This window comes from Cheilinus undulatus, linkage group 4 (assembly GCF_018320785.1).
Source record: "Cheilinus undulatus linkage group 4, ASM1832078v1, whole genome shotgun sequence".
NCBI lineage: Eukaryota > Metazoa > Chordata > Actinopteri > Labriformes > Labridae > Cheilinus > Cheilinus undulatus.
In genome coordinates, this window is record NC_054868.1 from 32,928,950 (window position 1) to 32,942,289 (window position 13,340).

A 13,340-nucleotide genomic window follows, 5' to 3' on the forward strand; every position below is an offset into this window, starting at 1 on the left:
ATAAACGGATGTGCATTTTCATATAACATCCTTTAAAAGTGTTCAGATACATTTAAAGAATTTACTTCAGCTCATCCAAACAGCTAAGTTTATGTTTAACCTACTCCTTCAAAGTAAAATGTGAACAAATTTCTTCAGTCTATGTTGAATTTCAAGGTCCTTTTAAACATAAAAGAAGAAAACAACAACAACAAAAAAAAACAACGGTAGCTTGGTGTTTTATATTAAATAAAAACCTATGTATGAATAAAAGCGTCTGAAAGTTTGACAAAGGATAGCCCAATGTGAGGGAATGAAGATTTGAAGGAAAGGCACATTATATGCTCCGTTTGATATGCTTTAGAGATGTAACAAACCAAAGGAGGTCGCCATTTAAAAACGTTTTCACTCCAGAGAGGTGTCTAGGTTGACACCCACGGTATAGGACCATGTTCTGGTGACCTAAAGAAGACTAGCTGTTTGTTTGTTAAGATTCGCAACTTATATTCAAGGCAAGAGCGGTATTCTTCCACACAACACGTTTGGTAATGACCATGATAAGAACTCTTTCGTTCATCTTCAGTTAATGTACATAATAATTCAGTTAGGGTTCACCCGAACCGAGAGACACATTAAAACAGTGAAACATTGAAGAGAGTTCGCACACAGTTAAAGAGGCAATGTAATTTCTTGGCTTTCTGTCTTTTTAATACTGGTTATATGACAGAATATGATGAGCAGGAGCGCTGTTACATGACACTACCGGTCAACTTCACTACGTCGCCTCCGTAGTTATGAAACTTTGGAACACGGGTTTTGTAACCACGGCGTCCTGACCAATCACGGCACGCCGTTGCCACTCACGTGATACTGTTTTTTTATGTAACAATCGGACGTCTGTACGAAAAAGTCGGCTCACTATACTGTGAATGACCGCGGCAGCTATAGAAATGCATAGACACGCTAACAGACAAAAAACTAAAATCACATAACAGCTTATTTTAGCATCTGGGACGCCACGATGTCGCTCCAACGGCAGGTGGGGAACACTGTGGAGGAGAGGAGTGCGAGCGCCTTCTTCATCGGTGCGGACTCGGATACCCTGTCGGTAGAGGAGGACCATCATCAACTTATTTTACAGAAAGCTAATGCGCTTGCATCTGAAAACTGCCTCAAAGAGGCTATAGACTGGTTTACAGTGGCCATGCGGTATGGCCCTGTGCGACCTGAGCAACTTAGCACTTTTGTGGACTGTATCCTCCGCAACTTTAAAAGCAAAGCGGCTGGGCCGGGCGCACCACTGGGTCTGAATCGGGACGAAGGGGACAGGTCCAGGGACGATGTTTTTGACTGTCTAAACTGTCATAGCTTTTTAGGTGAACCAGTGACTCTAGCCTGTGGACATTCGTATTGTAAAAGGTGTTTAGAACGGCGGCTGTTCTCCAAATGTAAGCTGTGTAAGGAGCCGACGAGGGGAGAGGAGAAGGCGAATGTTATTCTGTGCGGACTTCTAGAGAAATGGTTCCCTGACGAGATGAGCAGGTCGAAAACGATATGTGAAGTGGAAGGGCTGTGTAGAGGAAAGCGCTACCGAGAGGCTGTGTCATTGGCAACTGATGTCATTCAGCATGGTAAGTGTTGTCACCATAACCTTATATGCATGCATGTTTCTGAAAGGGGGGGTGTTTCCTTGTACTGTATCTGCGGAGCCCTCTAATCAGGGGCAGATAGGCCGAACGTATCGCCGTGGACCATGGAACTCATTGTTTTATTAAGTGATGTGCCATGTAAATGACAACGGGCTAACATGAGCGAGTTCTACTGACCAACATTTTGAAAACCATCACTCCCATGTGTTGTACTGGTGCCACTCTCCTCCCATTGGCTGCCGGGTATCCTGGTGTGCGCTGCTTACGAAAGTTCACACCGCGCGCATGCGCTCTGGTGCAAGTTGCATAAGGCAGGTCATGACACATATTGGGGCAGGTTTTGTAACTTATTAAGGGGGAGGGTACATGTATTTTGTAACTGTTATGGCGGCCAAAGGAAAGCATGTTTCATAAATGAGTAAAAAAAAAAAAAGGGACGCAAGCACGCTCGGGGATAATTTTGGAAGGCAAAAAGAGCAGACTCATGGCCAATTGCCATAAGCAGAAAAGCTTTTGTTACAAAAGTTAACGTTATGCAATATAAAAAAAATCTAGTCCGTGATTTTTTGGCTTGAGGGCAAAGCAGGTGAAAATTATGGTTCATTGCCGATAATATTGATTTTTTTGTAAGTAAAGAGAATAAAAAGGCTTCTTTCACAGTGAAACAACGTTGGTTTGATTTTATTCAGCAAGACACAGCAGACCAAGTCATAAGAAAGACATTAGTAGGGCATTGCCATCATTTTAGAGGAAAAGCAACTGGATTCTAAAAGGGCAGTTGTTAATGTTATGGTTTGTTTTCTGTGGTGTTTCATCTATGGTCTTCTAAGATCTAGAAGAGACATGCAGGGACAGACAGTAATGGCTTTCATGAATTTGCCTTTTACATTGCATAATCCTGTTATTTTGTTGTTTCTCTACACATGGGATTTTTGTATTTCCTGCAGCAGTTCAGATACTCACAATCCAACATCATGCAAAGATTGCCACAGGCCTGGTGGGTGTTTAGAGCCCCCACCTGAGTTATGGGTGCTTATGAAAACTTCTTTGGTATTTGGGTCAAATGATATAACACAAATAGCCTCACTGTCTTAGTTAACCTTTGTATCATGCAGGATACTAAGAGTCACTTGTGTACCACAAATTGTAGAAAGAAAAATGGGAGGCTTCATGGTTTCGTCACCTATATTTTCCTTTTTCTTGCTATTTGAAACATTTGAGTAAAGTTATATTGTGGGAAGATATTAAAAACTGAATCCCCTTGCAAAATTTCAGTGTATTTCTGGCTGTGTTACACTGTAAAACACCAGAAGACTCACTATACTTCTAAACTACCTTATTCAGAATGGCCACTTAATCTTTTCTGTATGTTCTGCTCAAAATTCCCGAACTTTCCTTTTCACTGAGAACTATTCAGTAAAAGTAAGACTGTGTAAAATACCCTTGTGCATAGGGTTAGTAGCTTTTATTACATAAACACAGCTAGACGAACATACTTTAAGACACACTATGTCAGAGTCTGAGTTGAAGATGCAGATGTTTTTTAGTACTGCAGTCGGAATGTCTGTAATGACAGCACTGGCCCTCAGTCCTGCAGGGAAACAGAGCTGAAACTTTCAGGTATTCAAATTTGCCTTCTTGGTGTTATAATGCCTAGGAAGACCACCTGTGGTACTGCTCACATTAGCATCTGCTGTACATCAGAGCAATGATCCACAACCTATAAGTCTCAAACTGAGGTAATACATCACAAGGACTGATGGCGTACCATTCCCTGACAGATCACAACTCAGGCAGTGAAGACAAAGTAACTTCAGGAACTTTTGATGAAACACCTGTAAAACTGATCCACAAACATAATTCATTAGCAAGCACAGGAAGCAGCAAGACAGACAGCCTTGTAATGTTTCAATGACACTTGCTGCAAACAAGTTAATTTTATCCACATTGATATTGACAGTAATGCAATTCCTATGGTAGTATTTAGACTCAATGTCTTGAATTTAGCCACTTTAAGAGGTTTTACAATTGTCACTCATAGTTAACACTGCCCCTCTTTTGGAGAACATGCCAGTTATTATACTGCTCTTATGCAACTTATTTTTCCCTTGCATTGTTGCCAGAAAAGTCAGCGGCACAATTTATTTGAAATGGGCTTATGTAACTGAGACCTGCAGAAAAAGAAATATTTTTTTGCTTGCTTAGAGGTCAATATTTTCCACCCATTCTGAACAATAGGTCAGAAAATGTACCATAGGTATTAGTGGTGTTGTGTTACTTGTGTGATATTTTCTGACATGAAGTTAACCCACAATGGGTGTTTGCTGGAAAATTTGCAGCTCTCTTAAAACACAATTTTTGTTAACAATTTCTGTCCACTCTTCATTTCCCACTAAGATCCAGAGACCACAGTGTCTGCCCGATTGTCACGGGCTGAAGCGTACATGGCTCTCAAACAGTACCGTCTGGCCCTGGAGGACACCGAATTTTGTCTTGAGTCCAGTTGTTCTGCTGAAGTAAGTCACACACTCTTACAGCAGTGATTGCTGTTCTGTACTGCACATATAACATACCATTTTCATTGGACCATTTTTGCACTACCCTATGTTTGTGTAATACTACTGCTCTGTATATAATTTGCCGCTAATCCGTTTACCATTTCACACAAACGTGTTATTTTAATTCCTTTTGTCTGCACAGAATTATATGTATGTCTTATCAATTTGTATTTAATTTTTATTTAGTTTTTATTTATGTTGCTTATACCACTTTTCTCCTTTGTTGTGTTGCTGCAATGACAGAATTTCCCCTGTGGGAATTAGTAGTCTTATCTTATCTATCTTATCTTAATTTCTCTCCTATGACACAGTGTCATGGTTACGTATGTAGGGATTTGGTCACTGTTGGCAAAGTTTTATCCTTACCTGTAAATCTTCATGCATCAACAGAGGCAGTGCCAATTGTGTACATAGTCTAACACTGCCACTGTAACTCACAAGAGTCTGGCTTGGCTTCAGTCTGAGGTATCAGTCTGCTGACCACTTCTCAGAAAAGGTGTATTTTAAGACTGCTGCACTCAAAGCCACAGACAGGGAGCACCTAATGTGTTGTAACCATTGGATTATAGTAACAAGTTAATATGGTCCAGTAAACAGACGCCATTGATACTTATAAATGTTTACTTACTCACACAACACTTCCTGGGAAGTTCATTACTGGTGCATGACTGATTTATTGTCTAAAAATTATAACTTCCCACCTGTTTGTATGATAACAAAGAATACTCTAACTTCGGATGATAGTTTTTGTCTTGTGTAAAGGCTTCCCATTAGGTCAGACAAGTTACAGTATCATGATGAAAGAGGGTTTTTTAGATCACTACTGAGGGGGATTAAGGTCAAAGCCAGTAAACAGTGGATATTTTTTAAAATTGCGCCTGAAAATTATGTGTGACCCAAGTTGAAATGGCTGAAGACACTTAAAGGGCTTTATAAGTTTCTTTCTGTTTCTTTCAAGAGTTGAACTATCTTAATGGCACTGACCAGCCAAAGCAAACCAGTAATAGGTTTGAGCATGGCCGAGAGTTGTGCATACAGTCTTTAAAGAGGATTAAGGTTAATACTAGTTGTATACATTGATACTGATGATATGTTTCATTCTGCACTTTCAGGCTGCGTTCAGAAAAGCTATGGTGCTGTATGAAATGGGTCAAGTAGATGAGTCTCTACAAGCCTTCCTCCAATGCCTGGCTGTGGACGAGGACTTCCCCCGTGCAAAAAGACAAGTGGAGAAGGTGAGAGAAAGTAGTCATGATTCATCTGCTGGCAAAGTGGGCAGAGACAACTCAGTTGCTGTCCTGTCTGGCACTCAGCTGGGATGAGGCCTCACAGTGTTCAAAGAGTGTTGTAGAAATGTAGTGTGAAAAGCTTGTAGCTGTTGTAAACCTTAAGTGTGATTTTCTCTTCTCATCAAAGTAAAGCTTGGGTCATTACTTTTGAGGAGTAAAGGGACTTGAGTGTAGCAGCTGGAAAGCTGTGGACTTGGAGCTTTTCTTTTTTGATCTTTATTGCACTCGTGTGTTTTGTGCTTTGATAGCAAGCTACTGAAATATAAATGTAAAATAATCTTTCTCTGGTAGGCTGCAATCTCAAAAATACCATACAAACATGTGAAGGTACTGCCAGGAGTACAGTAGAATTGCCCTGTTTTGTGAGCCTTTTGGTGAATACCACTTTGCATCACCATGTTTCTAACAAAGTTTGCATCCCGCAGTGTTCACAAGCCTAGATTTCATAATTTAGTTGTGATCACTAAAAATAACTTTTTGCAGGGTTTTTTCTTGTGTTTTTCTTAGTTTATGAAATACATATGCAGTATTCACTTACAATGAAATTAATGCCATACAGTGCTATAATTATCAGAAATGTTGAGTAGGTTAAAACACACATGAAAGTAAACAGCCGCATTTCACTTCCACTTTCTCAGGGATTAAGATCTACAATAATTTCAATTTGGATCATCTGTTAGGGAATTGCATAACTTGTTGGCAGGTCAGGTCTTGTGACTTTCTGTAATGACATTAGTACCACATAATAGCTATAGCGCAGTTTTTGGTTGCATAAGAAACACACAGGTGACTCATGTTGGCAATGCTGCTTCAAATTTCATAAGACCTCAACAGTTAAATGCTGCTCTGCGATACAAACTCCTTCAAATTACTTTCAGATGATAATGCCTTGTAAGCTTTGTGTTGTCATTCCTGAGTCATAATTGTATAAGGAAGCATACATAATCACATTAGTCACCTCCAGTTTTCGTTTGGTGTGTGTGCGTGCGTGTGAGAGAGAAAATGATTAGACCCGTGGTTAAGGATCGCTGCCAATATTGATACAGTGTCAGAATCTGTATCTCTCTGATCCTCAGAAGTGTCACTGCTAGGCTAGACATCAATCTGTGCCAGTGTGGGAGCCAGACAGCGTGCATCAATACACTGTCACATCAAGTTTGTGTCGCCTCCAGTAATACCTGAAGTCTCAAAGTCCTCCCCAATAACACACTCATGACAACAGCGAATGAATGCATTCGAAACCAACAACATCTGTGCTTGCTGTCTTCACTGAAAGATGAAAGGACTTCAAATAATGTGAGCGTATGGCAACACATTGACAAGTCCAAATACATAAACAAAAACGCTCCAAAGCAGCAACACCAAATGTTTACAGATGCAGGTAAAGAGGAAACAGAAAAGATGTGTTAGGATTATGTCCGTTAATCTGCAGGTCAAAGAGTACAGTCCAGGTCTCTTACTGGGCTGGAAGCAAATTGGTGGTCTTTGCTGCTAAGACAGACACGCTGAGTTCAAACTGAGGTCATGCTGATATCAATTGTGTAAATAGCACAAGACAACCGTCTGAACAAAGTTTGCTTTCTCTTTTGACCCCTAAGTGCCACTTACATGATCATGGCCATGCTTGCTCTCTCTCCGGGTTATGGAGATGGATTTACACCATTGTGCTGTTGAATCTTGTGTCAATAACTGCTTTGTGAAGAAAGGACACAAAGTCTACATATTCCTCCACACAGATTACTAAACTTTTTGGTCTTCAACAATGTTGAAACCGTTTTCAAAGCACCCTTTTCTCCTACAAAATCTAGAGGGTAAAATATGGATAAAATGTTTCAGGACAGCCAGAGCAGCTCAAGTCAAAACTTTACATGCTGGTTCTTGTAGGAATTAAAAATGGGGATGCCTGTTACCTTTCACAATTACTCACATAACTGATTGTTTTCCCACAGATCCTCTGTGACCTGCTCTCCCCTGATGATGAGAACGTCAAAGTCGGCTTGAGGGAAACAACTCAGAACTCGTCACCTCACTTACGTAGTAAAACCCTTGCCGCCGATGTCCAAACGCAACCACTGAGCCCAGTCCAAAGACAACACCAACATCAGGCCCGAGCCATCTCGGCACATCATCACCAAGACAGCCAGGAGGTACTAGAACTACCCTGGTACCAATACCAAAGTTAGCTGAATGCTTTTGTAGCTGCCTGTTTATTAGGAAGCCTAATCATCTTTCCTGCCTTGTCATTTTCCAGAAGCGCTGGGAAAGCTTGGAGCGGCCCAATCTGAGCCGAGCTCATTCACTACGAGTTCATGGCTCTGTTTGTGGTGAGGAGAGACTGAAAAGAGTTTGGTCTGCTCCTCAACTTGGGGACCAGGAAAAGGGGAGCCTCCTGAAGAGGAAGCTGTCAGTGTCAGACACCGAACCATGTTTAGTAGATAGTGGAAGCAGCAAGCATAAAAAACAAGGTCAGCAACCAGTCCTGTCATCCTAATACTTTCTGATGTAACATGTTTTGAGAAAACTGAAGAAAAAATGTGTTAATGGTTTTACAAAATCAATATTTGGACAATTCAGTTCAGGCCTTTGCTTTCACAATGTTTGGCAGACTCTTAGATACTAACAATTATGTCCCAAATATATGTATAAGATATTTTTGTCACAGAATATTTGTAAAATGCCCTTTTTTTCTTTTGCTCTTAAGGTGTGGCAAAAGGCTCCAAACAGCAAGCTGCCAAAGCTAAAACCCACAGAAGTGTTCCTGGGGACCTTCTGGACCCTAATGACTTTGAGTGCTCACTTTGCATGAGGTAATGCTACACGAACTTATCTAAGTTATACCAACAAACTCTGCACATTTAGAATAAAGTCTAAAACACTGCCTCTCTGTGATCTACTCAGATTGTATTATGAGCCTGTAACAACACCATGTGGCCACACATTCTGTAAAAACTGCCTGGAACGCTGCTTGGACCACACACCCCAGTGTCCCCTCTGCAAGGAGAGCCTGAAAGAGGTGAGAGAATAGTCAACATCTGTATCTGATGTCATGCTCACTTAATGTTCATTCCTTGCCTCATGTTTTAACAATGATCGTATACCCTATTCTCTCCAGTATCTAGCATGTAGGAAGTACAATGTGACGACCGTCTTGGATATGCTGATCAAACAGTATTTGAGTCAGGAGTTCGCCGAAAGGACTAAAACTCATCTGGAGGAGACAAAGGAGCTGTCAGAGTAAGTGTTTCTCTTTCTCTTTCCTATTTTCAATAAACCGAAGGTTTAAAACTAACATGCTCTTTCCCTTTCTCACCCCATGTGCAGTCTTACGAAAAATGTGCCTATCTTCGTGTGTACCATGGCTTACCCTACCGTGCCTTGCCCTCTGCATGTCTTTGAGCCACGCTACCGTCTCATGATTCGCCGCTGCATGGAAACAGGCACGCGGCAGTTTGGGATGTGTATCAACGATCCCCAGAAAGGGTAAGAACTCAATGTGGATTACTGAACTGAACAGGAAATTTCTTTTTTTTTTCCTGTGTTCTTTTTTTTTTCAAAGTAGATTTAAGAAATGAATGCCCAAATCTCTGCTGGATTAAAAATAACCCATTGTTTTGTTTCTGTGCAGGTTTGCTGATCATGGTTGCATGCTGACCATCAGGAGTGTTCATTTCCTCCCTGATGGACGATCTGTAGTGGACACTATCGGTGGGAAGCGTTTTCGGGTCCTGTCTCGAGGAATGAAGGATGGTTACAGTACTGCTGACATCGAGCACTTAGAAGATACACGGGTAAGAACACAGTGACTTGTATTCAAATGAGATTATCCACAGTTGCTCTTGCTTTCATTACCAAATGTGTTGTAATATATTTCACTGTACAGGGATTATATATTTTATATTTTTTAAAGAATCATCATTCACTGCCAGTTTCCTCGATTGAGAGAGAGAGAGAGAGAGAGAGAGAGGGGTTGTGATTAGAAGGTTTAACAATACAAAAATGTCTGACATTTAAATTGATGGCTTTTTAATAGGTAGAGGACCGTGAGGAGCTGGAGAGTCTTCAAGAGCTGCATGATGAGGTGTATGAGCAAGCCCGCGTCTGGTTCCAGAACCTTAAGATCCGCTTCCACAATCAGATCCTGCAGCATTTTGGACCAATGCCAGAGCGGGAGGCTGACATCCAGGTAAACAGGCATCATCATGTCTTCTACCTGTAGATATTTTAGTCTTGGTGCACACTACAGAGTATAATAAGACATTATTTCTTACACATTTAACATATATTTATGGATTTCACAGTAGAAGCATGAAGGCCTGAGCCAGAGTGAGATTATAAGGGCATACTTTTATAATATGGTTTGCTTAATAAACACACAAGGTGATACAGGCAAATTATTTAGAAAATTATGCCTCTATCTAGTACAACCTGTATGAAAGTAACAGTGGTCTTTGTCATTATTCTCTAGCATTAAAACTTTTAAAAGCTGAGTGCCCCATAAGAAGTCATTTTTTACAGCACTTAATACTTCATGTATCTCTATGACTTAGTCTGACAGAGCAAGGCTGCAAATCCTCTTTCCAAAGTCGGATCATCTCATGACACTTGATTTTCAGGGAAACCCATGCTAGCGTGCATTCACCTGACTCTGAGGTGCAAATACCCAAACACTTGTGTTGTCTGCACTCATCTCTGGCTTGCAGCCCACGGTGCTAAGAGGGATTACTGCTCCACTGTAAGGACAACCATGGAGGCAGAGTCTATGGTTAATATAGGCTAAAGAGCTTTATGGGTGCTTCATACCTAATCCTGGTAGCCTGTTGCATCACAAGAGTGTCATGAAGAAAACACCTAACTGTACCACAGGTTCATAGACTGACACAGCAGAGTATTGATAGGGACTCTGATTTCAGTTTTTCTGGGGGTCAGTTTTACTTTTGTCAATAACCAGTCATCAATTAAATTTAGAGCAAATCTGAGACACTTAAGTTACTTCAAACTCTTTAAGTGTTAAGAACATTTTGTAACCAGCTCAGCTTCTCCGTAAAATATACTCTTTTAAGCCTGTGGTTCAGAAAGTAAAGTCCTTTTTGCAGATAAATGTAAATGTGTATTAGAAATACACCTGGGTATAACACGTATTTTTTGGGGACAGCAAAGATCAAACATTTTTTTCTTTTTCCAGGCCACTCCAAATGGTCCAGCCTGCTGCTGGTGGCTCCTTGCTGTTCTGCCAATTGACCCGCGGTACCAACTCTCTGTCCTCTCCATGACAAGTCTGAAGGAACGCCTGGTCAAGATCCAGCACATCCTCACATATCTGCAGAGCATCCCCAACAACTAGCGCTTCCTCCCATCAACACCGTTAACAACCTTTGGTCTCTGAAAATAACACTGAACTAACCCTGAATCAGCATCTCAACAACTTCTTTTGTTTATGGATGCCATCTCATCCTTTGGCTTTTTCACCTGCTACAAGATCCCATATTTAACTAGTTACACCATGTCAGAGCAAAGCTAAAACATCCTTGAACTTTGGATCATCACATCCAGAGATGTGGCGGAAACCACCTCAGGGATACTTCCACTGACACATGCTGTGTGTCTATGATTGTCAGCAGTTATTTAAGAAACAGACTTAAGGGTGGCGATGACTCTTTTCATCTCTTCTCGTTCATAATGCAGTACATTTTCATAAGCACCTCCCTGAATGAGCCTGTTGAAATGAGAGGAGCTTTTGAAGAGGAAGACAGAGAGTAGAGTAAGTAACAATTACCTTCCAGTGTTCCTTATTTATAAAATTTGTGGAGCTGAGCTGAAGAGAGTATTGTCTCCCTTTTATAAAGAAGAGTGCTGAGACGATCCCTGGAACAAAATCATAAATGCTGAAAGTCAAAAATGTGATACCCTGACATGGTCAAGTGGACTCTAAGAAAAGAAATCAAGTGCAACTAAAGACTGGTGTGTGTTCACAACACTATAAAGTCTAAAATTGTTTCTTCCAAGCCTCCTGTTTTGATTTTCTTTTTTTACCTTTTCCATTGTCCTCTCTACGCACAACTTCCATCACTGCCTCTGAGTAGTGGGATATGAAAAAAATGAGACAACCTGTGCTTCTCCTCATCTTTCTACCATTTCATCCTTTTAACATCACATCAAAGTAAACCTCATGTCTCTGAAAACCCCCCTGAATCTTTGCATTTAAAGTGCTTTTCTTCCTATCACGCTTAACCCTCACTTGGCGACTCGTACTTTCAGACAATTTGTGCGTTAAAGCCTCTAAGGATTTTGAAAAGGAGTGGCCCTGTTCTGTTATTACATGCCTCTCCTCTAAACCAAAAGATAGAGCTACCTGATAATTTAACCTAAACTAAATTAATTTGTAAGTTAAATTATATTTGTATATTCCTAGGCAATGTGTTCATAAAATCAAAAAGAAAACTATGATGGGGTCTTGTAATATTATTGCAATTTAAAACAGCATGTACTTAGCCATTGGGCTAGCATACTAATTCAAAGCTGCTCTGTCTGGTCAGAGGAGAGAGAGAGAGGACGGTACCTGCAGTGCTTCACACTGCATCTGCCTTACAGCATTCTGTATTCACATTTAAAAAACACAATGCATTGGCTTGGCTACCATTCCTTTTGCCATAATATGAAGTGTGTTTTGAATGTCTTTTGTTCCTTTTAGTTTGAGGCACCATTTGTTCACTTACGTGTACAAAACATTCTTTGAAAGTAAAGTCGTATTAAGGCTGTTTTATGTAAATCCTCTGTAAAAAGGCTTTTTTTGGACATATCTTGCTTTTTTTGCTCAGATGTTTTAAGTTATCAGTTTGAATAATAAATGCACTCTTTTTCAACTTGAGCCTCAGTGTCCCTTATTTAACAGATTTTTTTAGCAGACATGAAGCATTGTGTAACAGCATGGTGAAGCTTTTACTGACTAACAGGGCTTCACTTAAAAGTCAAAGTCATTGGCATTAAATACCCCAGTACATTTTATTTATCATTTTAATATAAAATCATCATTAAGGTTTACACAAATCTCCAACAGTGTTTTTATGTTTAACTCTAGTTTTGTTTGAGTTGAAGTGAATGAAGAAAACACTAAAAATTTACTAAAAACATTCCTTAATTCTGTGTAGAAGATGAAATACCGTTATACTTAAAATAAAAATCCAGCCCAATTTAAAGCCCTTGTAGTACTAATGTCATTACACGTCTTGGTTTTGTGCTGAATAGTTTTTGGATTAGAATTTGATGGACCTAAGACCTAAGAATAGAAACAAAATAATGAGAAATGATAGCATTATTTTCATTGTTCACAAATAATTTGATGCTCTATCACAGTTTTATTCAACCCTGCTCAAACAAAGAGCCTAACTGATGAAAAATACCATTGCAAGAGCCACAATTGAAGTGGTGACAAGTGGGACAAAAGGGTTAAAGTAGCAATAAAAATCAGTATAAGGTGGCAAAATGGGTGAAAAGGGGCAAAATAGGCATAAAATGGCAAAACACTGGGTGAAAACTGGCAAAATGGGGAGAGAGTGTCCTAAAAGGGCAGAAATTGGTGAGAAAGGGTGAGAAGTGACCAAAAAATGAGTTATAAGCGGCCACAATAGTCAAAAGTAGCAAATATGTAGCAAAAAATGAGAGAAAAGTAACTAAAATGGGGGAAAAGCTGCTAAAAGGTAGGAAAATGGGCGAAAAGCAAAAAAAATAGGGTAAAAAGTTGAGTTTAATGGCAATAGGCCTCTGAATGGGCGAAAAGTGGCAAAAAAGGGAAAAAATTGCAAAAAGGAGTAGACGTGGCAAAAATGGGATAAAAGTGTAAAAAAGAAGTGGCAAAAATGGGCTTTAAG

The 13,340-nt window shown here is 40.1% G+C and overlaps 1 protein-coding gene across 1 annotated transcript; it reads left to right on the forward strand.

Moving 5' to 3' along the window:
* Window positions 1-846: 846 nt before the first annotated feature.
* lonrf1l (LON peptidase N-terminal domain and ring finger 1, like) lies at window positions 847-12,335 on the forward strand. Its single transcript, XM_041784900.1, has 12 exons — window positions 847-1,610; window positions 4,026-4,144; window positions 5,299-5,421; window positions 7,425-7,622; window positions 7,727-7,940; window positions 8,177-8,282; window positions 8,374-8,488; window positions 8,588-8,709; window positions 8,797-8,955; window positions 9,101-9,263; window positions 9,506-9,658; window positions 10,658-12,335. Exons 1-12 carry the CDS (start codon window positions 1,001-1,003, stop codon window positions 10,814-10,816), a joined length of 2,241 nt encoding a protein of 746 aa, XP_041640834.1. The 5' UTR covers window positions 847-1,000; the 3' UTR covers window positions 10,817-12,335.
* The last annotated feature ends 1,005 nt before the right edge of the window (window positions 12,336-13,340 follow it).